The 27,243-nt window shown below is 31.8% G+C and overlaps 1 protein-coding gene across 1 annotated transcript; it reads left to right on the plus strand.

The window, feature by feature from the left end:
• The first annotated feature begins 6,371 nt into the window (after positions 1 to 6,371).
• Positions 6,372 to 24,398, plus strand: LOC134711115 (uncharacterized). The gene is made up of 7 exons (XM_063571562.1): positions 6,372 to 6,473; positions 15,684 to 15,799; positions 18,113 to 18,354; positions 20,228 to 20,384; positions 21,387 to 21,629; positions 23,555 to 23,708; positions 24,127 to 24,398. Exons 2-7 carry the CDS (start codon positions 15,685 to 15,687, stop codon positions 24,359 to 24,361), a joined length of 1,146 nt encoding a protein of 381 aa, XP_063427632.1. The 5' UTR covers positions 6,372 to 6,473; position 15,684; the 3' UTR covers positions 24,362 to 24,398.
• The last annotated feature ends 2,845 nt before the right edge of the window (positions 24,399 to 27,243 follow it).

Consider the following 27,243-nt stretch of genomic DNA (forward strand, 5'->3'; position numbering starts at 1 on the left):
TGTGACAGTCACCATTTCATCTACTAGTAGTTTTTATCAAAGTATTTTGGAATGAAAAACTCCCAAAAAAATAGTATGCCTTCAAACCAAAAAGATATCTTAGCTGTAAATGAAAAATAATCTGGCGTTCTATTATTTTCATTTATACTGATTAATAGATACCCTTTCATACGGCACGTTTATCTAGCTTGGCATCCAACATTGTTTGGCAGTTTGTTTTAAATAACACTAGTACTTGGATATAACTTGAAACATCCATCCGTTTAGGAGGATCGACGCCTGAAAGTTCCAACGGTGTCTATTTTCAAATTTGTTTGCGACAGAGCAGTTTACGCGTTGATGAAAGTCATATTTCTACGGCGCTTGTTTTGAAATATAGAAAATAAAACACAAGTTGAAAGATGCATGCTTTTAAAGGCAGTAAAAAAATCAAACTTTTAGTATGGGATTCATATTGTTTTATGTAATTTCACAATGTACTGACGCATCTTTAGCGATAATTTAATCAGGATCAGAAAAGATATAGTATATATCCGCTTTTATGATCGGTATATGGCTTTGAACCTTGTTTTATATGAAACCGAATTGACCCGTTTTCTGCATTACTCTAACCATGAGCAGAAGGTAGTAAACTTACACCCTCTTTTAATGATTTACATGTTAAAACGATGATGCTAAATGTTATGTTTTATGAGTTCACATTTAAGTAGTAATAAAAAGGTTTCATGTCTGATTTATGAAACATATTTAATAGATAAGTTAATTTCAAACATCAAATTCATAAATGCATTTCAGTCGGAAGCAATTAAATCGATATTGTGCATGCAAAAAAAATGCTTTAAGAAAGATAAATATTCATGTTTTATTTATTTATAATCACACAAACAGACGAAAATCCATCATATCCTCATGATATAGCATGCTCAACTTAAAAGCAATACCTGCACACAAAGCCCTGCACAGGTACTACTGAAAATTCTATCTTACAGTTTGAGAGGGGTTGATTTTACAAAGGCGTATAGTTTAAAAGAATAAAATGTGAATGTTATCATATTATGCTTGTGTGCGTGTTGGTGTGTGTGTGAAGAAAAAGACTGCTAGATATAGTGTCGAGCGGATATGCTGTTGTTTTAACACATTTTTATATATCAATGACAATTATTTATAATAACAGGTTACTTCGAAATAGCTCAACGTCTCATTTAGACTTCAGTAATGACACAATTTATATAAAAAAGGCATCAGTAGAATACCGCTGTTCGAAATTCATATATCGATTTAGAAAAACCAAATCCGGGTTACAAGCTAAAACTGAGGGAAACGCGCATCTAATATAAGAGGAAAACTACGACACAACAGAAACACAACATTGAAATGTAACACACACAGAAACGAACTATAATATAACATTGGCCATTTTATAACTTGGTACAGGAATCTGGTTTTAAAACCTTTCTAAATTTTTTCATTAACTTGATAAAATATAAATCATAAAAAACTCTCACCCCCTAATGTTAAGAACGAGGCAATTTGCAATTTATATTAAAATGAAATTTAATAGACATTTGCAACTTTTTGGTCTATTCGTATATTTTAGGGGTATTACTTTTTTAGTCTTTGAAAAGTAAAATCACAAAAATATTGAACTTAGAGGAAAATCAATTCGGGAAGATCATAATCACATGGCAAAATCAAATAACAAAATGCATCAAAAACGAATGGACAAGAACTGTCATATTCCTGACTTGGTAAAGGCAGTTTCAAATGTAGAAAATGGTGGATTAAACCTGGTTTTATCACAATCTTTGCAATTTTGCAGCAACATAAAAACTTTTGATTTTTCTACGCTATATACTACTATTCCCCATGCTCAGTTGAAAGATCGACTTCACCAACTCATAAAACAGAGTTTTTTCTATAAAAATGGGAATCGTAGATACAAATTTCTTGTTTTGGGATACAATAATTCATATTTTGTGAAGAGTCACACTGAATCTTCCAGAAAATATACTGAAGATGATATTATTAAAATGCTGGACTTTTTGATCGACAATATATTTGTTGAGTTTGGAGAATTTATATTCCAACAGACAGTCGGTATTCCAATGGGTACTAATTGTGCACCCCTGCTGGCTGATTTGTTTTTGTATTCGTATGAAGCAGAATTTATTCAGAACCTTCAAAAAGACAAAAAGAAAAAGCACCTTGCGAAATTCTTTAATTTTACTTTCCGATATATTGATGATGTTTTATCATTGAACAACCCATACTTCAGCCAATACTTACATCTCATATATCCCAGTGAACTTGAAATTAAGGATACTACTGATACTAGAAGGACTGCTTCATACCTTGATCTTTTCCTCAATATTGACGTAGATGGACTTCACACAAAAATCTATGATAAACGGGACGATTTCAACTTCCCAATTATCAATTTCCCATTTCTTAGCAGTAACATACCCTCTGCCCCTTCGTATGGTGTTTACATATCACAATTGATACGTTATTCACGTGCTTGTTCACACTATACGGACTTCATATACAGGAGTGTGCTCATTACGCAGAAACTGCTCCAACAAAGTTATGAGGAGGACAGATTAAAATTGACACTCCGTAAATTTATGGACACCATCACGAATTGGTGGATCCATATGATGTCTCTTTAACCAAACTAGCTAAGGACATTTTTACCACATGGTAGATTGTGGTTTGTCATTATGTCGTCTAATCTTTTGATTACCAAACGTGACTTATTCCCGATTGTGACTGTTTTGCTGAATGTGAATTCTCATTACTATAAGACGTGTTTCTGTACTTGTTTATCCCAAATTCATGTATTTAGTTTACATGTTCAATGTTATATTTGTAATTCTCATCAGATTTTGTCAAATGTGTTGACGTCTTCTTGTTATATATTTAGGTGTGACGGATAGAAAAATTAATCACCTCCTCTTTATTAATTATATTAAATTTTGTACGCGATTATCTACGTTTGAAGTTGGATTTATAACAAACTGGACATATATATATTACAGTTAATTTCTATTAATAAGTATTGCAATATGCATTTTGTTTAAATGGATTATCAGTATTTAGTTCTAAATCAATCCTAATTCTATCTCATTTTTGAATGATAGTTTTTCATATGTGACGTCATGGTGTTTCTAAATTTCATAAATTCAATAGACCACTTTCGAGTTCATCCGTCACCGGAAAAAACTCGTCAATTATACGCGCCTTTATCATCGTCATTTGTGCGTTTAGGGGCGTCGTCATTTCCTTCCAATGTTGAGCGAGTGGTTGGAAAACTATAATTCTATATTGTACGAATTATTCGGCAAATTGAATTCTCAAAATTGACAATTAACACTGCTGTCATTAGGGAAATGTCAGTAAGTACCTACAGAGCAACCATTATTTCTAGTTTATCCTGCACAAAGACAATCACTAGGACGCTTGATGAACGTAAATAGTGCAGGGATACAGGCGAGCCCCTCTATCTGGTAAATGACGTCATAAAGGCGTGTATAATTGACGAGTTTTTGCCGGTGACGGATGAACTCGAAAGTGGTCTATTGTGGCATAACGTTTCTGCCTTTTCGCCATCGTATGTGACGTCACATTTTTTTAATTACGTTGACGCCTGGACTGATTCGGATGTGTGTCTTATTTTGTGATAAACTCGGGTTTAGTTTTCTCTAATTAGTTAATACTTTAGTTTCATTATGTATATCTCTTTCATATTCATTTGTTAAAATTTACTATTTGCAATAGCATTAAGTGTTCTATATAATAAGGATGTTCTTATCCCGTGCATAAAAAACAATGCCGTATTTGTCAAAACCTTTTCAACTTTTGATCTTCAGTGCTGTACAACTTTGAACCCTTTTCACGTTCGATCTTTTATATCTAGGCGTTATGTATTCAGGTTTAGTTTTCTGTAATTAGTTAATACTTCGGTTTCTTTGTGTATATCTCTTTCATATTCATTTGATAAAATTTACTGTTTGCAATAGCATGAATTGTTCTATATAATAAGAATGTTCTTATCCCGGGTATAAAAACAATGCCGTATTTGGCGAAACCTTTTCAACTTTTGATCTTCAGTGCTGTACAACTTTGTACTTTTTTCACTTTCGATCTTTTATATCTGGGCGCCACTGGTGAGTCTTGTGTGGACAAGGCGCTTTTTTGGCGTATTGAATTTTAAACCTGATGCTTTTTGTTATCTATTAATCATGTTTGTCTTTGTCTAATATGTTCTCCTATTTATTTGTATTGTAGTTCTGTAATATTATGTTGTCATTTCAATGTTATATTTAACTTTGCCATTAAAGTGCGAGGTTTGGCATGCCATAAAACTAGGTTCAACCCACCACTTTTATTCCCCTTTAAAAGTGTCCTGTACCAAGTCAGGAAGATGGTCATTGTTATATTATTGTTCGTTTCTCTGTGTGTTGCATTTTAACGTTGAGTCGTTTGTGTTTCCTCTTATTTTTGAGATATTGAGATAAGACGTGGCACGGTACTTGTCTATCCCAAATTCATGTATTTGGTTTTCATGTTATATTTGTTTTTCTCGTGGTGTTTTATCTGATGCTTGGTCCGTTTCTGTGTGTGTTGCGTTTCGGTGTTGTGTCGTTGTTCTCCTCTTATATTTAATGCGTTTCGCTCGGTTTTGGTTTGTTACCCCGATTTTGTTTTTGTCCATGGATTTATGAGTTTTGAACAGCGGTATACTACTGTTGCCTTTATTTATAGCGCTTACCCTCTCACTTTGAAAACAGTCTCATCAAATTCCGTTAAATTTACATTGATGCGGTAACTAAACAGACAATGAATAAATTAGTCAAAATATGGGTACATCAGTCATCAGCGTATAACAATTTTAAAAGTAACAATTTAACAGAACACAAACGATGTATTGGTATTTGTAAATAAAGCAATGCTTTTGTATTTACAGCCTCTTCTTGACCTTAGAAAAAATATAATCTGCGTTTGCAGTTGTCATGCCCTGGATTAAAGACTTAAAGAAAAATACACAAATATTATACGCAAATAAGTTAACTTATTCATTAAAATGTGTTGTGATCACCATTTGAGTGTAATACAATCCTTGCATTGCTCATGCAATAATGATGTGTTGCACCATCTAAGTATCTTTTTGACACCTCTAATGATGTGTCCGCTATACTCGCTCAGTATGACACTTCGCTGTTAGACGTTGGCATATGTACCGATCCAACCCATGGGATAAGAGTTGGATCGAATTAAAATCCTTCGGTCTGAATAGCCAGGGTTACAAGGTAATACTTTGATTCGAAAGATGTCCGAATCCAATGTATTATGTGACCTGATCATGCTGTGAAATCACCTTTCACGTATCAATATCTTGCAGAAGGTTGAAAGATTGCAAATCAGTTAAATTTTACAGGACGTGAAAAGAATTTGTTCTTAGTTTTAGGTTTAGCAATTGAACTACATGCCTTTCTTCTAAAACTATATATCACACAGTTGCTAGAACAGATTGACATCTGAGAGCGCGAGTGTGTCTGACTCGACATGGCAACGTAAGACTAGATTCATCACTGAACCAAACACCTCGGCACTATTTCTAAGATATATCATGAGTACTGTGCTGCAAGTAATATTTTAGAGTTAACTAAAAAAAAAAATGAAACAAATCCAGATACTTAGTACCTACAAATAGTTAAAAGGAAAAAAGCACATTTCATTTCTTTCATTACTGAAAATGAGTGAAGAACCAATACGGCAAACCTGCTTTATATATTTCCCATAATTACCCAATAACGAACCAAAAAGCAAGTACCGTACCAAAATTTGATAAAGATGGAAGTGAGACATGTCTATGTTAGCTTTACTATGTAAACATCAGAAGAAAGCTATTTTAGACATGATGACGAGCAGATTCGAAATTAATTATCTGAGATCTGAAACCAAGTGTGCAGCAAAATACATAATTTATTTTCAATTTGGTGGGTGATTCAAATTACAGAGTGCTATTAACGTTAGAGAACAGCAGGATATTATGATATGGGTAACATTCAGTTATTAATCAGTATCTGATTTTCCGTTTGATTCGTTAGTGTGAACGGAACTATTTAACTAAATGGTTACATCGCTTTATCTTGAGATAATTGTATTAATTAATCTACAGGGAGTGAAAAGTAAAATTTGACAAGCTATTGCCAGGTAGGAATGTTTAATTATGTCTTTTGCATTTTTCTGTAATGGATTCATCATAGCACAATAAGCATGTTTCACAGCCGAAATAAGTTTTTGAAATCGGCTATACATTATAGAGATAAATTTCTGTGGCGCATCTTCACACATAAAACACACAAAAGCTTATAGCACTTGTTTGAAGTATGCATTTATCTGATTATTTTGATCAGTACAGCTGGCAGACGATACGAAATCTCGTGCATCGATACTATCTTTGTTGAAAGGTAAGAAAAGTTTGTTTACTTAAGGTTTATGTACGCTATATTTCTGTTTTTTCGTCTCTATAATGATGAAGAACATTTGTTAATTGACCTTTTCAGCAGAACTGTTTCTCCATTTGTTACATATTACAAATTCCACTGTACGTGCCAATTAGACACAAACGATGGACATCAAACGTATTTGACATAATAGTTAAAAGATAAAAGATGTTATTGTTATTTGCAAAACATGAATATAATTATTACTAATTCTGATTGTTTATGATTCCAAACGAATTAAAATGGAGTTGGTATTTTTCATTTGAAAAAACGTTATGGATCTAAATTTTTCAAACCAAATTTTCCATCTCATGAAACGAGTAAAAGGGTATATTATAGTGCAGTCATTGTATTTTTATTAGCTATCTCCGGCGTTTAATGTATTGTCATAACTATACCGTATAACTAGCACCGACAACTAGAGCCATCTTTAGTATATTAAATCAAAGGACACAAAAATATAATAAATATACAATAAATACAAACCCTCACTTTGTTCTGGTGAAACACAAACCAATCAAAGACAACAATGTGTAGGACTAGTGTAGAATTTCGGTAGGACTGGTGAAGAAGTCAAATTTAAGTAGAATGACATCTTTTTGAGATAAATTTTCAAATCATCTAATCATTCCTTAAAATTGAATTCTGGTAACATCACAAATCTGCTTGAGAGCATATTTATGCACTAATTTTTATTTCATCAAAGAGTAAGGGACTGAACTTTATAAAATAGTTTCATAAAAAACAAGGTTTATGATCAAACTCCAAATTGTTGCTACATATTTTGCAAAACAGCAGCGAAAATATCTTACCAGTTTTTTCTAGAGACAAAACAATTTGTATTATTATGATTTGACGTGATGCACATCTTTCTACTTGTCTAATTCTATGTAGAAATTCACACAACGTTCACAGAATATATAAACAGATGAAGTAGTTACTAGAAACAAGTAAAATCTATGGAAACGTCACCATGCGACGTTAAAAAAAGCCATCTTTTACAAGAGGAAATAAAAATATGTCACATGAAGCATGGACGCAATTTGGGTACAGTAACTACTCATTACTGAATCATTTATTGGTCGTTAGGTGGTCGATTCAAACCCATTGTTTCTATGATTCAATATGGATTAAAAATGGATCGATAAAACTGTAAAGTAAATAAGGATACATCTAAAATTAAACCCAGACAGGAAACTTTTTTCCTGATCATAAATAAACGGAGGTGAAAAAAACTGTCAAAACAGGTGCAATTTAGGTACCCTCACCCTTTGCGGCCACAGCTTGGTATTCACTATTTCGACTATATTGAGAGAATTTTTATATGCATTATAATCAAGGAGTTGGTCCAAAAGTGCATATACTGTCTATGCAATTTATTGAAACGTGATAGAGTACAATATGTATCATTTAACTTATGTACTTATTTAAACTTGAAGCCAATAAAAATCTAATAAAAGCTGATTTCAGTAATGTCGATACTGTGAACATCGTTGCGTATAAGATTTTATCGATAAGATCGAAAAACAAGGCAATAGCTCGAAATTTATGGAGCTTCATGTGATTTCACTGCCAACTTAATTTTGAAATAATCGTCGTTTCAAATTTCACAGATGTTCGTTATACGAGTATTTATATTTAAACCTTCAATGAAGTCGTGAATATATTTCATGGATTCATGGTTAATTTTAAAATATCCTTTTTCAATATCTTTCAAAGTTATGTTTCATGTGTCTTTCCCATAAATTTCATATACCATCGACTTTTGAAGTCTACTGCAAATAGAAATGAAGGTAAAATACCAATAATATGAAACTCCTAGGAAAATTCAAAACGGAAAGTCTCTTATCAGATGGCAAAATTAAAAGCGTAAACACATCAAACGAATGATAAATACATCATTTCCTGACTTGGTACAGATATTTCATTATGTAGTAAATAATGGTTAAGGATACTTTTTTAATGTATATAATTATATTGAGCAAAATTCCAAGATAAACCAATAAATAATCAAAAACCATGAAAAGTGGCTTTGTAGCTGATTTTTGTTTTTTCCGTTCATCTGACTAATGTTACGATTGTACTAAAAATATAGCTTGTTTGGTTTAAAATATAATATGAGTATGGTGGTTGATTAAAATTTAGTTCGTTTATGTAATTTAATTTCACAAAAGACATCTTGTCTTCTGAAGATCACATGTAGTTACATGTAATAATATAAATTATAAGTAAATTAAACACTGTCGAATGAGAGTATGATATTGCTCTTTGAATTATGTCCTAGTATAATTTTGTGTATTTTGCGTATTATCTCTAAAAAGTATATAGTTGCAATCAAACTGACAATCTTTGGTATCCACTGAACCAACAGGAAAGGATTAACTTAAAACAAAAAGAGGACAGTATCTCTTTACGTGGTCGCAGACGTGTTTTTGCTTTGTACGTTTAAGCACAAAGGAAATATTTCGTCCCTCCTTGACAGGTGCACCATGTGCAAAGAAGTTAAACACTAGGTGCACCATGTGCAAAGCAGTTAAGCACTATAAGAGCCACGGTTGCATTCCTACAACTGACCTTACTATAGATTAAGTATTGTTACATAACAAATACCACGTACATTTCGTTTTACTATCATCCGAAGGCTAATGCATCCGTGCATTCAATATTTATGTAATAAATATATATTGATACACTAAGAAAATAATATTTGGCCTTGTAAAACAAGATGAGTTCCTCAAATATTATGAAAGCTGCTCTAATTGGTGGTTCTAGCATTGGTTAATACGTTCAGCATGTTTCAAAAAGAACAGCAATAACAAGGAAAGCATATAATTGTGTGTTCTTGATTCAGATATATCATTATTAATTTACTGTTTTAAAGTTGAGATTTTATGTTGCCTTCTACTGCTATATATGCCAAATTCGGAAATACACTTTTTATTCATTACACTTATTTTATATGTAATTTAAATACATTGACTTTCGAGTGTGAAGTTATTCTGTTTTCATACGTCCTTGTAGTTTTAGGTATAATGCATCAATCCTTATTTAGTATAAATCAAACTACTTTTTGTAATAACCTTATAAATTGTTAATTGGATGTAGAATTGTCTTATTGGCACTCATACCATCTATTTGGAATACAATGAACTTGTAGGAATGATTAACTCGATATCAATGAAGGACAGGTCTCCCTTTATGTGATACCCAGCTATGTATTTGCTTTATAAGTTTAAGAAGAAAGGAAAAATCCCACCTTTTTTCGACGTGTGCACCATGTATAAAGCAGTAAAGCAGTATAAGATCTACTGTTGCATACCTACAGCTGACCCTACTATAGATTAAAGAGTGTTACGTAACAGATACCGTATAGTATCGTTGAGTATGCAATCAATGGAGGGCTGATGCATCCGTTCGTTAAATATTTATGTAATATATTAGCGATCTGACTTTTTATATATGCAGCTTGAAATCTGGGAAAATTACCATTTCTATAATGCTGAACAATTCATGGCAAATACCTATGTACTTAGCAGCGTCACTTTTGTGTTTAGAAAACAAACAGTTTACTCTAGATAACATTCGTAACTTTTTCATAAACTTTAGAAGAACACTATATGAACTTATACAAACGCTTAGTTTCAAACTATGATTATCTTTCTCTCGAATTTAAATTAACAATTAACATTGAAACATACATATTGAGGTTACGTGTTGGTCCATTGTGCCGGGTGTATTTTGTATGTCAGATTATATTTGGTTGAAATATATACATACACATGACACTATAATAATCAATTTACTAACTTTCTTATTATATTATATATACATATATACATTTAGAAAATAAGAAAATACAGTTTGACCTGATGAAACAGGGTAGGTTCGCCTGATATCGTGATAGCTTATACATGTATATTGTGTGGTTCTTGCATTTTCAAATATTTTTTGCACGTTCAAAAACGACATGGGAAGCATCTGCTTTTTTGTCATTAAATTAAGATAGCCAATCAATTCTTGTTTGAAAGTAAAACACTCTATAAATAGGATGATCTGATGCTATAGAAAGGTCACTTTTAAATTTGTATGACTGAAATACAGAGCATTTCTTCAGAATGCAAATTTTATATTGTATTACTCAATTTATTTCACTTGACTGTGCTGAGTTTAACCGGTTCGCTCATAATAAACCAGTCCATCTTTAGATAGGTATTTTAGAATAAACTCATCAATGAAGTGTCCAGTCATTCTTTTGAAAATTCCTTTGATGACACTGATAGGTGATTAGAAATCAGTTATAATTATAACGGCAATCATCCTTATCACACGCATCTTCAACATGTGCAAATAGACTGTCCTTATGCAAATTAAAACGTAAGCTCCTCCCGACCAGGTGAAATAACATTGGTAATACCCATGAAGGTAAATGTATAAAGCATGCTAGCAATGTTCATCTTAGCCGACCGTGCAAGGGCTGTATAGCCAGTCAAGGTCGTTAAAAACTTCCATTTGTTGTATTTGAATGTAAACAATTAAGGAGAGCCGTGGTGTTATTGTTGTGGTTAGCGCATCGGACTACAAATACAAAGGTTCTTTGTTCTATCCCAGTACGAGAGAATAAAATTTTAGAGACTAAATGTTCGGCTCTCCATTGACTCCGTTTGTACATATGGTCTTGAGACATGATGGTAGAACTCGCACCAGCAAAATCGAAAGGGATAAATTTAAGTTGTAATTACTGGTTTCCCAATCCACTATTATTAACAAATTTATTTAAACTAAAATAATTTAAAAAAAGGCTTTTCATATATAGTTGATTCCGAATTTTTTATGTTTTGTCCACCATGCCGTTCCAAGTTTTTCGATTTTATTTTCAAAAGAAGAAGGTCATGGTCCTTGCGTTTTCCGGAGAAAAAATACATTTATTGAGTGTGGATGTGTTTTCTTTTATTTTGTTGTTGCTGTATTTTTTTACCAACCGAAATTAACGCCTTCAATGTCTGCTCCATGGTAAATGTTTTTAAGTAACATGTCTATTTTATTTCGATGTTCCTACACAATAAAAGTTAACACGATTGGCAGTAATTATAGAAATTCAACCTTCTCTGAACAAAAAAGCTTTTTGTATATCGAAAGACCAATCTATTTCACCAGTTATTAGAACTTAGCTGGTATATTGCCAGAACAAATTTCAACGTCAACTGCAGCTTATGACTATGATAACCGTGAATTTTTTGAAAATTGTTTTGATGTTCTATACAAAAGCTTAAGTGTACTATATAGCGTTACCTTTTCAAGCATCACATCAAAATAAACCAGTATATCATTCTTGGAATTTCAGGTAACGTATAAATATTACCAAAAAGCAACTGTCACCGCCTGCTTGCATATCCCAAGTTTATACTCATCGTAAAAACAACAATAAATAAAGATTTTATCTTAAAAACCTGTTTTTATGAAGACGCTGATGTTAAAAGATTCTGTATCTTCGTTCCTCAGATCTTAAATTAACAGCAACTGGTGATTAAAGTATACATAAATTGTATAAGTTTTTAATTTCCTTAACAAATTAATTGTCAGCTCAGTAGGCTAAATAATTATTCTACAGCGGATATACACTGCATGTCAAGAATAAGAAACTTTAAAACAGATACATCATTATCAAATAAATATTTTACTAAGAAAAAAAAGAAAGTTAAAGAGAATGAAACTTCAAGCAATGTTTCAAATATTTTTATTCAGTATTTGCATATTGTAATTTTAGAGGTAGATTGTTATAGGTAAATATTTCACTAACTTCATTCTGGTTGTATAGGCTGACCTAAGTTTCTGTCGTAAAACTCTTGCTAAAATTGGGCATCCGTTGTGTTTGTGGGATGTGTAAATACACAGGATCGTCCGATATTAAGGTCATGCCCCGGATATAGTTACACTTATGGTCTTTTATCAGTTAGATAGATAAACAGCAACAATAACCATAAATATTTAATAAAAATTGAATTGATACATAAAGCTAAGGCATACTTATCTGAAGGAGATTTTCCAAACCTTTTAAAAAAAAAATCTAATTCTGTTTACTTTTGAAGCAAAATAGTTATGGTTGTTTGCCTAAAGGACAGATATGTCTAAAACACAAAAAAATGTAAATGTTGTAAACATTCGATCCCATTTATCTAAGATATATTCTATTATTTCATATTTAAATTGACTAGGTGGAATTTAGCTTGTATACAAAGTTTCGTCAAAATTTGATCGACAGATCGATATCAAAATTATTCTAAAGCAAACATCAACCAACAAATTATACCCGTATATGAAAGATGTATATATACTGTCAACGTCTATGAATTCCGTTTCACAGACATTTTCCTGGAAATAGTGTTGCAAACAGTGGCATAATATATTTTCCCGATGGAAAAATATATTCTTAAATATTCCGCTATAGGAACAAATGATTTTGATCTGGATATGGTGTATTGTACAATGTGACCTTATGGTGCATACTTTTAGAAAAACAAAACGCTTCATTATAATTATAAAAAATGGTAGATCAGATCCCTGTATTATAACTGAATAATATCTTTATTTGAAAGAATGTCTTATAAATTTCGAATATGTGTGTGTACTCTGGTCCCCAAGGGTATCAACGGCCTAGTAGCTTGGTATGGATTTATCAATTTTTCCAGTCGCCACACTGCATATGAAATCATTTGAGAAAAGGAACTCCGTCATGCAGAACTGTGATTCCTTGTCCGCTTTATCCTTTTTTTATTGGTTCATTTTGGTTTTTCCAGGTCTTCTATGTTCGTATTAAGGTTTAAATTTGCAAATGTTTTCACACCGATCATCGTTTATAGACATCAATGCCTAAATGCACATGCACCTGGTGCAGTAAAGGTGGTATCGTTTTATATTTTTCACAAAACATTATGCACTATATTGTGCCTGCTGCGGTATATCTTTTTGTTAAACATACATTGTAGGTCGTTATTATCAGATTCGTATCAAATCATACGTCACAATTGGTTGAATATGATATTGTTGATTTTCAAAGTTTCTGTAAAAAGTTGATGATAACTTCTTATACAATTTCAAGAAAAATCATAGAAACGTTTTCATTGGTTAGGACTATCTTCATTTTAAAGATTGCTTATATAATTTGTAAGCATAATTGTCTTCTTTTTATGTTTTAATTGATCAATTTGAAAACATCTGGATAAGACATAGGGTTTTCCCTCGAAGCGACATGCATAAGGCGCAAAGGTTGCACATAATTTACACAAACGGTAGTAAAAAATCGATATTAGCTTTTAACTGAAGAACATTATTTTCACTTATAATGGGATATTATTCTTCACTTTTAGGAACTTCGAAATACAAACAAATAATGTCCTCAGAATTTAAACATGTTAAAACATTACAGAATGGCCAACAGGGAAAACAAAGATTGCATGACTCGTTAACAAAAAGAGTACTGTTTAGAGTATCTAGGTTTAAATTGTCTTTGTCCCTCAGCAGTTGCATGGCTTTTTGTTGAGCTCAATTAATACCTTGCATATGCCGTCTTCTTAAACGAAATATCTATCATGTTTTAAATCCATTAACAAATTCGTTCAGATGAAAGAATAATTAGCAGAAGTATTTTACAAGTATGCAATAATTCAAGTTAGTTTTTACATATGCCAATCATGACCACACGTGATCGAGTAAATAAGTATTAAGAATAACAACAGACGACAGCCTGCACGTGTAGCGTATTCCGAACATTTTTAAAAATGAAAGAAGAAACAAATACCCTTAGATCTAGTAGTTACTGTACATTAAGACAACTAGATATTCTGTCAAGTTGTAGTAATTAACTTTTCAAAGGATATTTGATATATCAGTATACATTTAAAGCATTCCGAAATAAGATTCAGTAAGACACAAATTCATTCTAATTCTAGGAATTTTGAAAAAAATCTTTACTTAAGCCAGGTTGTCACTTTCAAAGTTAACTTGGTCAAAGGACTCCGTAACCATGTTAACTTGGTGCAAGTCATCTGTTGTCACTCACTTTCAAAGTTTTTAAAACTTGGTCAAAGAAAAGTTTGACCAGTTAAATTGGTCCTAGACATCGGCTGTCACTATTAAGTTTCTCATGAAAAAACCTGGTCAAAGAAAAAGACATCAATTGTCGCTATCAAGTTTCGTATAAAAAAACGTATATTCTTTGAAATTGGACAATTTCTGTCCAAGTCAATTATGCATCCAAACTTTAAGAAAAATATGGTGATATTCAATTCCATCAAAAACCGTGATAGTTTATACTAACATCGGGTATTTTGGGTAAAAAATATGTGCATATAAACATAACAATGCACGAACAGTCCCCTTTAATTTTGGAGTGAATGTATGGTTAACTACTGTTCGCAATAGATCACAAATCAGGAATATATTTTACGTTAAGTGTTGAAATAAATATAAACCAGATTCCAACACATTATAAGATAAAGAATTGTTTTAATTATCCGACATCTTCTTTGCCCATCTGCAACAAATATGTAAAACCACAGAGTTCTTCATTTAATAGTCTTTATTGCTGAATACATCTGGACTTTGGAATTTATATTTGACAAAAGTCTGTCTTTACTTTATCGTTTATATATGTTTTATGTTTATTGTAATGTTATTCGATATGCATATGACATTTCAGACCGATCTGGAAGATTTTGAAAATAATTTAAAGTATACTAAAAATGTCGGGCAATTCCCTTATGTTTCTCAATTTCAACTGTTTCTCTCAAAATATAAATTACCGTATTCGGTCTTAAAGCAACACTATTTTCTCTCATTAACTGATATATGATAGAATTCAACCTATATATAACAATGTATAAATTGGACATTTTTTGCAGAAAAAAAATATTGGACAGACCACTCTACTAAACGAACGCTAGACCTCTTTAAGAAGATATAAACATACAAATGGACAAATAATAACGCAATATAAATTGTCAATAACTTTGTCACACCACGTTGCGTTGCATTACATATTTGATAACAGTGTCTTGCTGTACCAAAAGATATTAATCCTGTTTTTTAGAGAAGTACATTGAACAAACATTATGGTAAATCAAAATGGTAATACCAAAATTAACGTTTAAAAAAAAACATAACCTATATATTTTGCAGGATGGTAGACCAATCAGATCTCAGCGGTAGTAACTACACGTCGTTTATCAATATCGTATGGATTACCATTGTGTTTGTCTTGAATGCTTGTACTTGTGCTGATTACACACGAATACGTAAGTTTTTGACATTATGTTATCAAATTTAATTCTACATTGGATCTAGAATCCACACCACTAGCATCGCTTTGTCCTCTTTTTTTATGATTAGAAAACTCAAAACCATGATGTTTCTAATTTCTGTTCCCTATTGTCTACTTGCCATTTTTGAGTAGCAAAATACATTATAGGGGCAGCTCGTTATCTCAATAAGTATATTTGCAATGTCATATACAGAGATGAATTCATCACTAGAAAAATAACTCATACACTCATAAGTTCAACGATCTCCTTTCAGTTTCGATTGAAAAATCGTGGTGGTGCTAATCTGTGCATTTTGTCATTTTATATTTTATAAATGTATCACCGTTCTGACTTTTGACATTGCAATCAATAATTTACTCGTCTTTGGTATTGGGTCTCGACAATGAAAATGGTCGTGTATATAAAAAACGAAGGACGTTCCATGGAATGACTCGTTCATGACTCTTGCTCAATGTATGAAACATAAGAGTCAAAAGTACCGATTTATGTGCTTTCGAATACTTTCTGTGTTGTTTTAAAAGATAATTGCTCAGAACCGAAAGGATGGAGCGTCAACAATGCTCAGAATTTTTTCGGACCAGATAATGTTAGAAATCAAAGTATAATTGATACATAAAAAAAAGAAAGAAATGTAAAAATAATCATCTAACTGTACAGGAATACAGGCAATGTATGACATAACACAACTTAAAAAGAGAGAATGAATGTATGATATCATGCTTGTTAATTGTAATCCATAGTAAATAACAGATGTGAACAATAGTTCTTCTGCTAACTACATAATGACACAAGACTCAGAAAAAATATCAGCTCATATACTTTGTCTCCTTTTTGGTAGACGTAACTAAGTCTTTCTTTATGGCTCTGAGTTGAAAGTAACAAATAAACAATAAAGTTACTTTTGAGTACAAACAGCTTGGATAACTTAGAAAAATATCATTATAGACAATATGACTTTATCAGCTAAATAACATATTATTTTAACAGTTGATTTTATTTTCCTCATAGTAACAGATACCCAATTCACACTTTTAGTGTACTAGACCGGGAAGTGTCAGCACGGTCATATTAATCATTTGGTTTTACTTCTTTACCAATTAGACCAGTCCTGGAACTAATTTTAATTTAATTACTCTGCATACTGTGAGAGAAATCTGACATCACTATTTCCAGCTTTTGTTATGCGTAAGCTGTTCTATTACTTAATCTGTTTTTGTATTTTATATCTTTCTTTAACCAGATCTATCATTTGTCTTAAGTTTATGGCGATTGCAATGCATCTTTCAGGTGCCATGCCTGGCTTAACATAAGCAAATCTTTGATAGCATTTTTGGCATAGGCAGGAAGGATTAATTAGTTTGCTGTCACTGGTTTCAAAAGGTCATGCGTGCATTCCCAATTCGTTAAATATAAGTTGAAAGGAACTGAACACAAATCTTTAGAAATGATGTTAAAATATTCGTTTTGTTTATTAATGTATCTTTACCCTACAGTTAGTGTCTCGATTTGCTTTTTTAAGTAATTAACATTTTCAATATTTTGGTAAAAAAAAGATACTTAATCAATGTGAGTAGATTTTTTTTCACGAATAGCTCTGAAGGCTGACAAAACCTTATTTTCAAATATAAGGAGTTGGTACTTGAATTGTATTTAAACTAACCAAGATGGTTTGTTTTTGTTGTTGAACTTTTTTTTTTGCTATTAAAGATAATTTTGATGCAAAAGTATAGCAAATGTTGCTTGTCCACGTCCTCTCATTGTTTTCAATCTGATGGATGAAGCCTTTTTCTACTGATTTTATAGTTGTTCGTATGTTGTACTGTTACGTACAACACTGTACCATGTTAGGGAAGGGTTTAAATTGGCACCAACAAACTAGTTTAACCCCGCCACATTCTGTATGTGCCTGCCTCAAGTCAGAATCCTGTAATTCAGATATTGTCGTTTGTTGCTGTCTAACATTTTTGTTTTTCGTTTAATCATTTTGTAAATATATAATTTAGGTCATTAGTTTCCTCAATGAATTGTTTTACATTTTTTCTTTTCGTGGCCTTTTATAGCTGACTATGCGGTATGGGTTTTGCTCATGGTTGAAGGCCGTACTATGACCTACAGTCATTAATTTCAGTGTCATTTTGGCCTCTTTTGGAGGTTTGTCTCTTTGGCATTCATAACACATCTTGTTATTTATCTATAAGTTTTGAAATGTGTATGATTTAGTTATTGTATTTCTTTAAAAAAAAGTTAATACAGTTAAGCTTATCGAATATGAATTATTTATTTCAGTTAATGCAAATGATGTAAATATTTGCAAGCAGCCTTTGTATTATGATATGGATACCTTGTATATAATTAGAGCCCAAAATAAAATATACAGTCGTAACTGTGAACTTAGATTTCTAGATTGGAATGATGCTATTGTCGGACAACCTTGTGTTAGTTTGTGTGTCCGTGTACATAATAATTCTATGAAAAGCTGTGATTTTCGAATGACATATTATGATGGCCTTGGAGATCTTAATGCTCAGGTAAGAATTTAACTCAATAACTGGTTTTAGAAAATGAATATAGACAGTAGTTGTCGTTTGTTTATGTATTAATTTATACGTGTTTCTCGTTTCTCGTTTTTTTATATAGATTATACCGTTGGGTTTCCCGTTTGAATGGTTTTACACTAGTAATTTTGGTGCCTTTTATATCTTTTTGTTCGGTGTAACAAAGGCTCGGTGTTGAAGGCCGTACATTGACCTATAATGGTTTACTTTTATAAATTGTTATTTGGATGACGAGTTGTCTCATTGGCACTCACACCACATCTTCCTATATCTATAGAATTAAAATCTGATAAGTTTTCCAATTTAATCTCAAAATATCATTATGTATTTATGGGACTAAATATCATTATATGTTTTTGTCCACATTTGACTTGGTGTATAAGGATAATATTGCACTTTTCCATCGCGATACAGTTTGGCTATTCATGTGTTTGTTCAAATATTATATTAATTATATTAATGGTTCCAAACTTTGGTCACTAAAATCGAAGTAGTAAAGTTTTATGATGGCATGTGAAATAAAACGACCATTTATAATCCGGGGAAGGATGGGTATGGGCTGGGTAGTCATACTATTTTGATTAATTATATATATATAATTCATATACTTGTTTTTTTTTTATAAAGTTCGACACTGATGCGGTTTGATATAATTTCACCAAAAACCAAAGATGTGAACAATTAGAGGTCTACGTGTGACCTTTTACAATGACCAAAACCTATATCGTATACTAGTTATAAAGATGGCATTGTGATCTCCTATTTATTTATATTGTAGTCCTGTAATGTTGTGTTGTCATTTTAATGTTATATTTCACATGGCCATAAAAGAGGGATGTTTGGCATGCCACAAAACTAGGTTCAACCTATCATTTTTTCCTTTACAAATGTCCTGTACCAAGTCAACGATTTTTAACTTCGGTAAACTACTGTTGCTTTTGGCAGTCAGGAATATGACCATTGTTATATTATAGTTTGTTTCTGTGTGTGTTACATTTTAACGTTGTGTTTCCGTTGTGTCGTTTGTTTTCTCTTATTTTTGAGTGTGATTTCACATTACCTTAAGACGTGTCACGGTACTTATCTATCCCAAATTCATGTATTTGATTTTGATGTATTTGTTATTCCCATAGGATTTTTTCTAATGCTTTTGTTAGTCCGTTTCTGTGTGTGTTACATTTTAATGTTGTGTCGTTGTTCTCCTCTTGCATCTAATGCGTTTCCCTCAGTTTTAGTTTGTTATCCCGATTTTGTTTTTTGTCCATGGATTTATAAGTTTTATAAGATTTATAAGTATACTACTGTTGCCTTTATATATTAATCAATCCAAAAGGAAGAAAGCAAGCAAATGGCCTGATGTATATTACAATAACAAACAGAAACAATAATTGCACACAGCAACCAACAAGATCGACTGGCTTACAGGCTCCTGATTTGCAACAAACACATGTTTGTGAGCGTTCAAGTATTTTCTTAAGTGACGGACATCTACATTGTACTCAACTCTTTGATACTATTGAAAACCTATGGATCATTCAGATCAAATTCGGTTCGATTTATGTAAAAGTTTTCAATAATAACTTCGTATCTTCTCCCTTTTTTGACTGTGATTAAATATATAAGGAATAAGTTAGCCCAGCACTCAAAGTAGTTTCATTTATCTATAAACATAGTTGACAATGTTGGAGGAGAGAAAAGGTATGTACTTATGTAAATATTTTACAATGAACCCATTACAAAAGTATGACAATATCAATAAAAGGACCAATGTCTTACAGGCGGAATGGGTGAAGAATATGATAAACATCAGTTAAGAATTTAATTTTAAAATTCTTGTTTGTTTCAGAGTTTTGACTGTCATTCATTTCCACCTATATTATGGTGTTCTAGAAAAAATGAAATTAAAATAGAGTTTACTGAATTGAAAAAATATAAAGGATCTGGATATGATATTACCCTTGAGGTGACCTCCTATTGTTCCCATGATGAGGATTCCACTAAAGGTAGGTGTATACATGTTTGTTTGTTTTTGTTGTGATTAAGATAATAACACAATATTGATTGATGTTACCCTGTTTTTGATATTTTTACCTATTATGTCTGTTTGTATGGTTCACACATCGTTGTTAATATAATGGAATTGTATGCGACTGTCATACAAGTGAGAGGTTTGGCTAGCCAAGTTTAATCTATCATTTTCTACATGAAACTACCTATAACAAGTCAGGAATATGACAGTTGTTGTCCATTCGTTTGATTTGTATTGGCTTTTGATTTTTTTTATTAGATTATGGACTTCCGTTTTGAATTTTCATCGGAGTCTGTTTATATTTATGATTTTACTCCTTAGAAAACCGAAGGAATCAAATTTAAGAATTACCAATAATATTGGCAGATTTCTCTTGTATATAAACCCTCGAAGAAAACAACTGAAACATTTTAATTAAACGGAGTGTATGCTACTTATATTACAAGTGAACTTCAATCAGAACACTTTCGTCTAAAATGTTAACATTATATTATATTAAATACTTCGTGAAACTGTTGGTGAAATCGTTTATAGTTTGATTGACCCTTTGGTGTGCTCGATTATTACACCACCAAAGAAGCAATCATAAAACAAACCATTCCATCGTAAAGTAAAGTAATTGTGTTTATATAGTAGATTCAGACAGGTATAAATATAATTTACTCAATTATAAATGTTATTACATTCTGTTAGATTAAGATAAAATATGTTTTGCAGATGAATAAGATTGAAAATATTTTATTTCTTTTTCATCACCATGAAAACAATACTTATTTACAAATTATAAACTACACGATACATTCTATATAAATAAACTACATGAAAGCAAGTTCTCTAAAATACATACTTGTTTGACTTAATTCCATGTATGATAACCGAAACACAGCATCAGATGTTTTAATGATAACAATGATTAAAACAAAAATCAGTATCTGTTTTTATATTTATATTTATATTATTTTTTGTATTTTTATAGGCACCGATTCCGGTATAAAGCGAAAGGGTGATTCGTATAACGAAGAAAAAAGGAAGGAAGAGAAACGAACAAGAGATACAGTTATTATTGCCGGTTCCTTAGTAAGCACGGTTTCGTTTATACTTGTTATTTGCTGGGTAACATACTGTTGCTGGAAACGGCAGCACCCATCAGATTCCGCATCATCAAATAGACCACATACTGCAGGCAGTGCTACATCTTCATCAACACCCAAGTCAGAAGGTAATGAACTATTAATTGAATACTTGTATGGGTGTGTCTTCTCAATTTAAAAGGATTATCATTTCTGTTACTAAGAACCTTGGTAACCTATCATGTGCTCCTAAAATATTAACAAATTATAAGTCTTTTGAAATATAAATGTTAATTCAAGTATGTAATAATTGGAAGCAAACTGGCGTCCTGTTTAAATTGGCAAGGTACAAGAAGTATAGATCAATAGCCATTCAATTATTTAGTAAAAGCCTGATTGTCGCCAGCACGAAATTAGAAAATCATAATTGCTTTTAAAAATATACATGTCATATATCTAATGTTTCCCTGGCTTAACTTAATCTGGAATTTAAAAGCAAGTAAAACTTTTTTGTCAATTAGCACACATGAATTTCTATTACTTTGCATCTAACTTTCGATTTAATATACAAGTTTGATACTCCTGAGGCAGAGAGTCTTCGAATCTAAAGCATGGCTGATACTTTTTGCTTCGACAAAGATTGTTAGATATAACTTCAAGCCTAACTAATGGGTTCACGTATTCATATTCGATAGAGTAAACCTACATCCCTATTAATTGAATTAAAACTAGTAAAAACAATCTGATTTAAATGTGATTTGAAAATTTTGAACTAGAAAATGGCGGTGAAATCAGATAGAATTTCAATAAGTGTAGATATCTCAGCCTGTAATTCAGTGGTTGTCGTTTGTTTATGTGTTTCATGTTTATTTTTCGTTCATTTTTTTTATATAAATAAGGCCGTTAGTTTTCTCGTTTGATTTTTTTTTTTGCATTGTCTTTTCGGGGCATTTATAGCTGACTATGCGGTATGGGCTTTGTTCATTGTTGAAGGCCGTATGGTGACCTATAATTGTTAATTTCTGTGTCATTTTCATGATGAATGTAAATAAATCATTCATCATAGTTTCATTTCGAGTACATATTTGATAATGAAATTTCAATATATATATATTAATGAAACACTCCCAATCAATGCATTTTTATACGACCGCAAATTCTTTTAGGCATCTTCGCTAGCCAAGGGTTACGATCCACTCTTGCTCTCTTCACCCTTGGCAGATTGAGCCAACATTTGTGATATCAATGTTGCGCCATCTATCGGAAGTTTAAAGTCACGCCCATTCCGAATAAATTATTCTTGACCAATGGTAGCACTTGAACTCTTCAATTTGGAGATAAAAACACGGTAGCGTCTAGATTCTAACCACTTGGTAAAGCCGGAAACGAAAATATATGTCAATATTCATGCATTAGTGCATGAAACATACACAGAAACTTCTATAAGTTGATTAAAAACATTCAAGTTGTCACTAAATATAGTCCTATGTTTAGTGATGTAAAGACTTGTTGCACAATAAACACGTGGCAATTGTTTACAAACACTTTCAACATTTACACGTGATCATGTTATAGGCGCTTTTTGATTGGATGCAGCGAGTATCTACTGCAACCAATAAAAAGCCTTACCTTGTGTCTCCGAAATATTATCTCAATCCGCCAAGGGTGAAGAGAGCGGGAGTGGATCGTAACCCTTGGCTAGCGAAGATGTCTTTTAGGTTGCTTTGAAGTCATATGCGTCGTGTGCGTCGTCGTAGTCCTCGTTCAAAGACAGATTAGGATTCCGGTCAATAACTTTAGTTTAAAGTGAATGGATCTCTATGAAAATTCACAAGAAGGTTCAATACAACTAAAGGAAGGTTGGGATTGATTTTAACCAATGTGGGTTTATATGGTACCCAAAGGTTAGGAATTAGGGGCCAAAAACAAGCGATTTTGTAGTTTCCGGACAATACCTTGTGTGTTAGTGTATGAATCTCACTGAAATTGTACCACAAACACAAACAATGTATAGTCGTAAATAATAATTATCAAGAAACAATTGTAAGAAAGCCTTTGTTATATATGTTAACAGGATCCGGCCAAAGACCATGTCAGTATTCAGCATGTGCTACAACAGGGACGACAACTCAACAGTATTACCAGCCACAAGGAAGACCATTTTTACAACAAAAACCAACACATCCATATGTCAATGCTTATAATTACCCACGCTCTAATGCAGATAGGTTAGTGGTATATACTATAAACCAATGGGGTTCAAATTCACAAAAAAAGATTCCTAGTTTTATAATACTACACAGCATAATTGGATTTAAATTGCACATCACGAGTTAAGTAAGAAACATGCAAAAGTTATCTCTAAATTGGTAACTTAAAACAAATTTACGAATAGTCATTTTCAAATCGTGTCTAATGGCTTGCTGTTATTTAAAATCTGTATTTAAAACTAGACGTTTTAAAAATCCATTGCAATTGTTTTAAATAGCTACTTTTCTGCGTGACCGATTTCAATTTAATATATAGAGTTCCAATTAATTTTATTTAAAGGTATTGAATATTTAATTTCATCAAAGAATGAAAGCTTTTGAAAAAATAATTGAACTATTTAATGAGCGCACTATAATTTGCTTAAATCATTTTCAGATATGTACAATTTCCAGACTCTGGAGTTGACATGAAAGAGTCTTTTGTACAATATAAAAGTCAACCACCAACGAGAGATGTACATTTTCAAGATGAACATTTTCTAAGTATGGACCACATGGAGGGAGGACATTCATATGATGCTGATGATGATAGCCCAGATAAAGACATAACGCCGCCAGTACCTCCAAGACCAAATTTAACTCAGCATCAAGGGAGACAATATTTTATATGATGAATTAATTGTATTTATAAGATTAAGATAATAAGAATGTAATAATTATGGAAGAGAGAGAGAGAGAGAGAGAGAGAGAGAGATTTCATTCATTGATACTTGTACACTTTATTTCATAGATACGTGTACCCTTTATTTCAATAAATACTTCTACACTATATTGTCATCACAACTGACATTGTCTAACTTGATTCAAAATCAGGTTAATCATTTGACCCATTGAAAATCCTCACCCAATCATGTTGGTATTATCCAGAGTGATATTGCCTCTACAGGAGGCAATTGACAATATACTTGTTTGCCAAAGTTTAAACATTTATTTAAGTTATATTGGCGTGAGAAGGAAAGTAATTTTGTCTTGATTGACATAATCGATCAAAGTCGGGACCAGATATGACATGTGTTTGTTTTTCTTGTCTTGATTCTAGAATAATAGGACACATATATAGATTTATACTAAACACTTGATTTATAATGCGATTTTACTGAAAAATAGTTGTATGAAAAGTGCACAATATAATGAATATTTTTGAATCCCAGAAAACTCCTTTTTACCATAGTCCACCTACCAAGTCGACGGTTTTTGCATATTTATAAAGCAAAGCAAGATAGTGTAACCCTTCTGAAACAGTCCTATTGTTTACTAGTACGATTTTGCATAACCTAAGCTTTGGTATTAATAATATTTGTTCGAGTTCCTTATTTTTGTGTTTTGTCCTCTGAATTCTCTTTTAATTTGTTCGCAGATTTGTTTGATATTACATGCATATATAAATGATAATATGATACTCTTAATTTAAAGAAATACATGTATAGGCACATTTACGTAAACCAGTCAGCAATAGTTATATTGCGTATAAAGGGTTGAGTTATAATCTTTTAAATTCTTTTAAAACACTTTAATTATGTTCGTATGCACGTCCTATCGACTGATCAAAAGACTGGAGTACTCTGATGCAAGAACGGTGCTGCAGTGGTTATTAAATGAATATGTGATATAAAGTGCTTATCTAAAAAAAAAAACAAAGGACTAGCAACACCTTGAAACATATTATTAACTTTACATAGAACCTTTCTAATAAAATCCATGTTTTGCATAAATAATGGAATGGTGAACACATCTTTATAATGACGTCAACTATAGGATAATGTTTTATTTGTTGCAAAATTTAAAAATATTATAAAAAAAATAATAGATTACTGTCAATTCATTATTATTCGCTGGATATCAATTTTCGTGGATTTCGTTGTTTTTCGGGAACTGCGCATGATTCCTTTGAACAACGAATTACAAATTTTCTATAAGAATGTATGTAAACTTTGGCAAAACTACGCAATCAAATATCCACGAAAATGCAAGTTTCCATCAATCTACGGAAATTGGGACCTTAGAAAATAAATGAATTCACAAAAAGCTGCAAGTAAAGTTTACTATGTGTTTTCTAGATACATATCTGTAGCATGAACATATCATAATACAGAATGTAATAAGGTCGCGTCGAACAAAAACTGTGAGGGATTTATGCTATATATCGGTCAATGTACGATGCATGTTAATGAGGCAGCAATCTAAACCACCGAACATTGGTGGCCTTCGGCTTTTGTGTCAATGACCTAATCCCTATTTCCATTCTGAATTTTAATATCTAGAATTTTGTTGTAGTGTGTCATTGTTTAAAACTGTATAACTATTTCATTCAGACAATATTTAAACCATGTTTTCCCATATTTAAGGTATTGTTTATAAGTTTATGTTCATGATGGCATCCTAATACTGGAATATAATTAGTAACTCTATTATTTATTTTGTATTGTTGACTGATTTTTTAATTTTTTTTTAAATAAATAGATTATAACAGTTCCTTAAACATTTACGAATTTCAAAACACGTGATTTTGATATATATGATAGATGATATCAAAATGCCTGGTAAGGATTCAAAACTTAAGCTCAATGTCACTTATACCAACCAATGATCTGCTTTTATTTGCAGGTTTACTTATCTTATATCAGTTTAAATATGTTACACACGATTAAGATTGAACGCCATATTCTGTATGCGTCTTTACTTATATCTTATTTCGTCGAAGGTTGTGGGTTTATTTTAATGCAAAAATGTAATAATAATTGTATAATAAAACAGTATTTATGGATTTGAACATCTGCTATATTAAATTAAAAGGAAACCCATCTGAAGACGTAAACATCTTCGTACTGAACAGTCTTCATTGTCAGTTTGGTTATTTTCGATGAGATATGACAACACACGTACGGGTAAACAAAACTAGAAAGAGACTAAAGCAGATAGAAAGTTAAAAGTAACATTTATGAAAATTTGTATTCTTATAGTATTTTCTTTCCTATGGATTCTTTCAGTCGATGGTTGCTATTGGAATAAGATCAAGCGCAAATTGTGCAAAATAAAAAAAAGAAGATGTGGTACAATTGCCAATTTGACAACTCTCCACAAGAGACCAATATGACACAGAAATTAACAACTAAAGGGAACCGTACGGCTTTCAACAATAAACAAAGCCCATACCGCATAGTTAGCTATAAAAGACCCCAAAATAACGATGTAAAACAATTCAAACGAGAAAACTAATTGCCTTATCTATGTACAAAAAATGAACGAAAAACAAAGATGTAACACATAAACAAACGACAACCACTGAATTACAGGCTCTTGAATCGGGACAGGCACATACATACATAATGTGGCGGGGTTAAACATGTTTGTGAGACAAAACTACATCGAATACAGCAAATCTGATATTTTTTATTTGTTAAAAATCCATTTCCGCATAACCTGCACATTGCAATAAAACATAGTGATGCCAAAGTTAACAGTTTATCACAAATTATTTAAAGACCCGGGTTAA

Source organism: Mytilus trossulus, chromosome 1 (assembly GCF_036588685.1).
Source record: "Mytilus trossulus isolate FHL-02 chromosome 1, PNRI_Mtr1.1.1.hap1, whole genome shotgun sequence".
NCBI lineage: Eukaryota > Metazoa > Mollusca > Bivalvia > Mytilida > Mytilidae > Mytilus > Mytilus trossulus.

Coding starts and splice junctions, on each gene's coding strand:
- LOC134711115 (XM_063571562.1), top strand. CDS start 15,685: ATGGTAGACCAATCAGATCTCAGCGGTAGTAACTACACGTCGTTTATC. Junction 15,800..18,112: donor TGCTGATTACACACGAATAC/GTAAGTTTTTGA, acceptor TATTTATTTCAG/TTAATGCAAATGATGTAAAT. Junction 20,385..21,386: donor TGATGAGGATTCCACTAAAG/GTAGGTGTATAC, acceptor GTATTTTTATAG/GCACCGATTCCGGTATAAAG.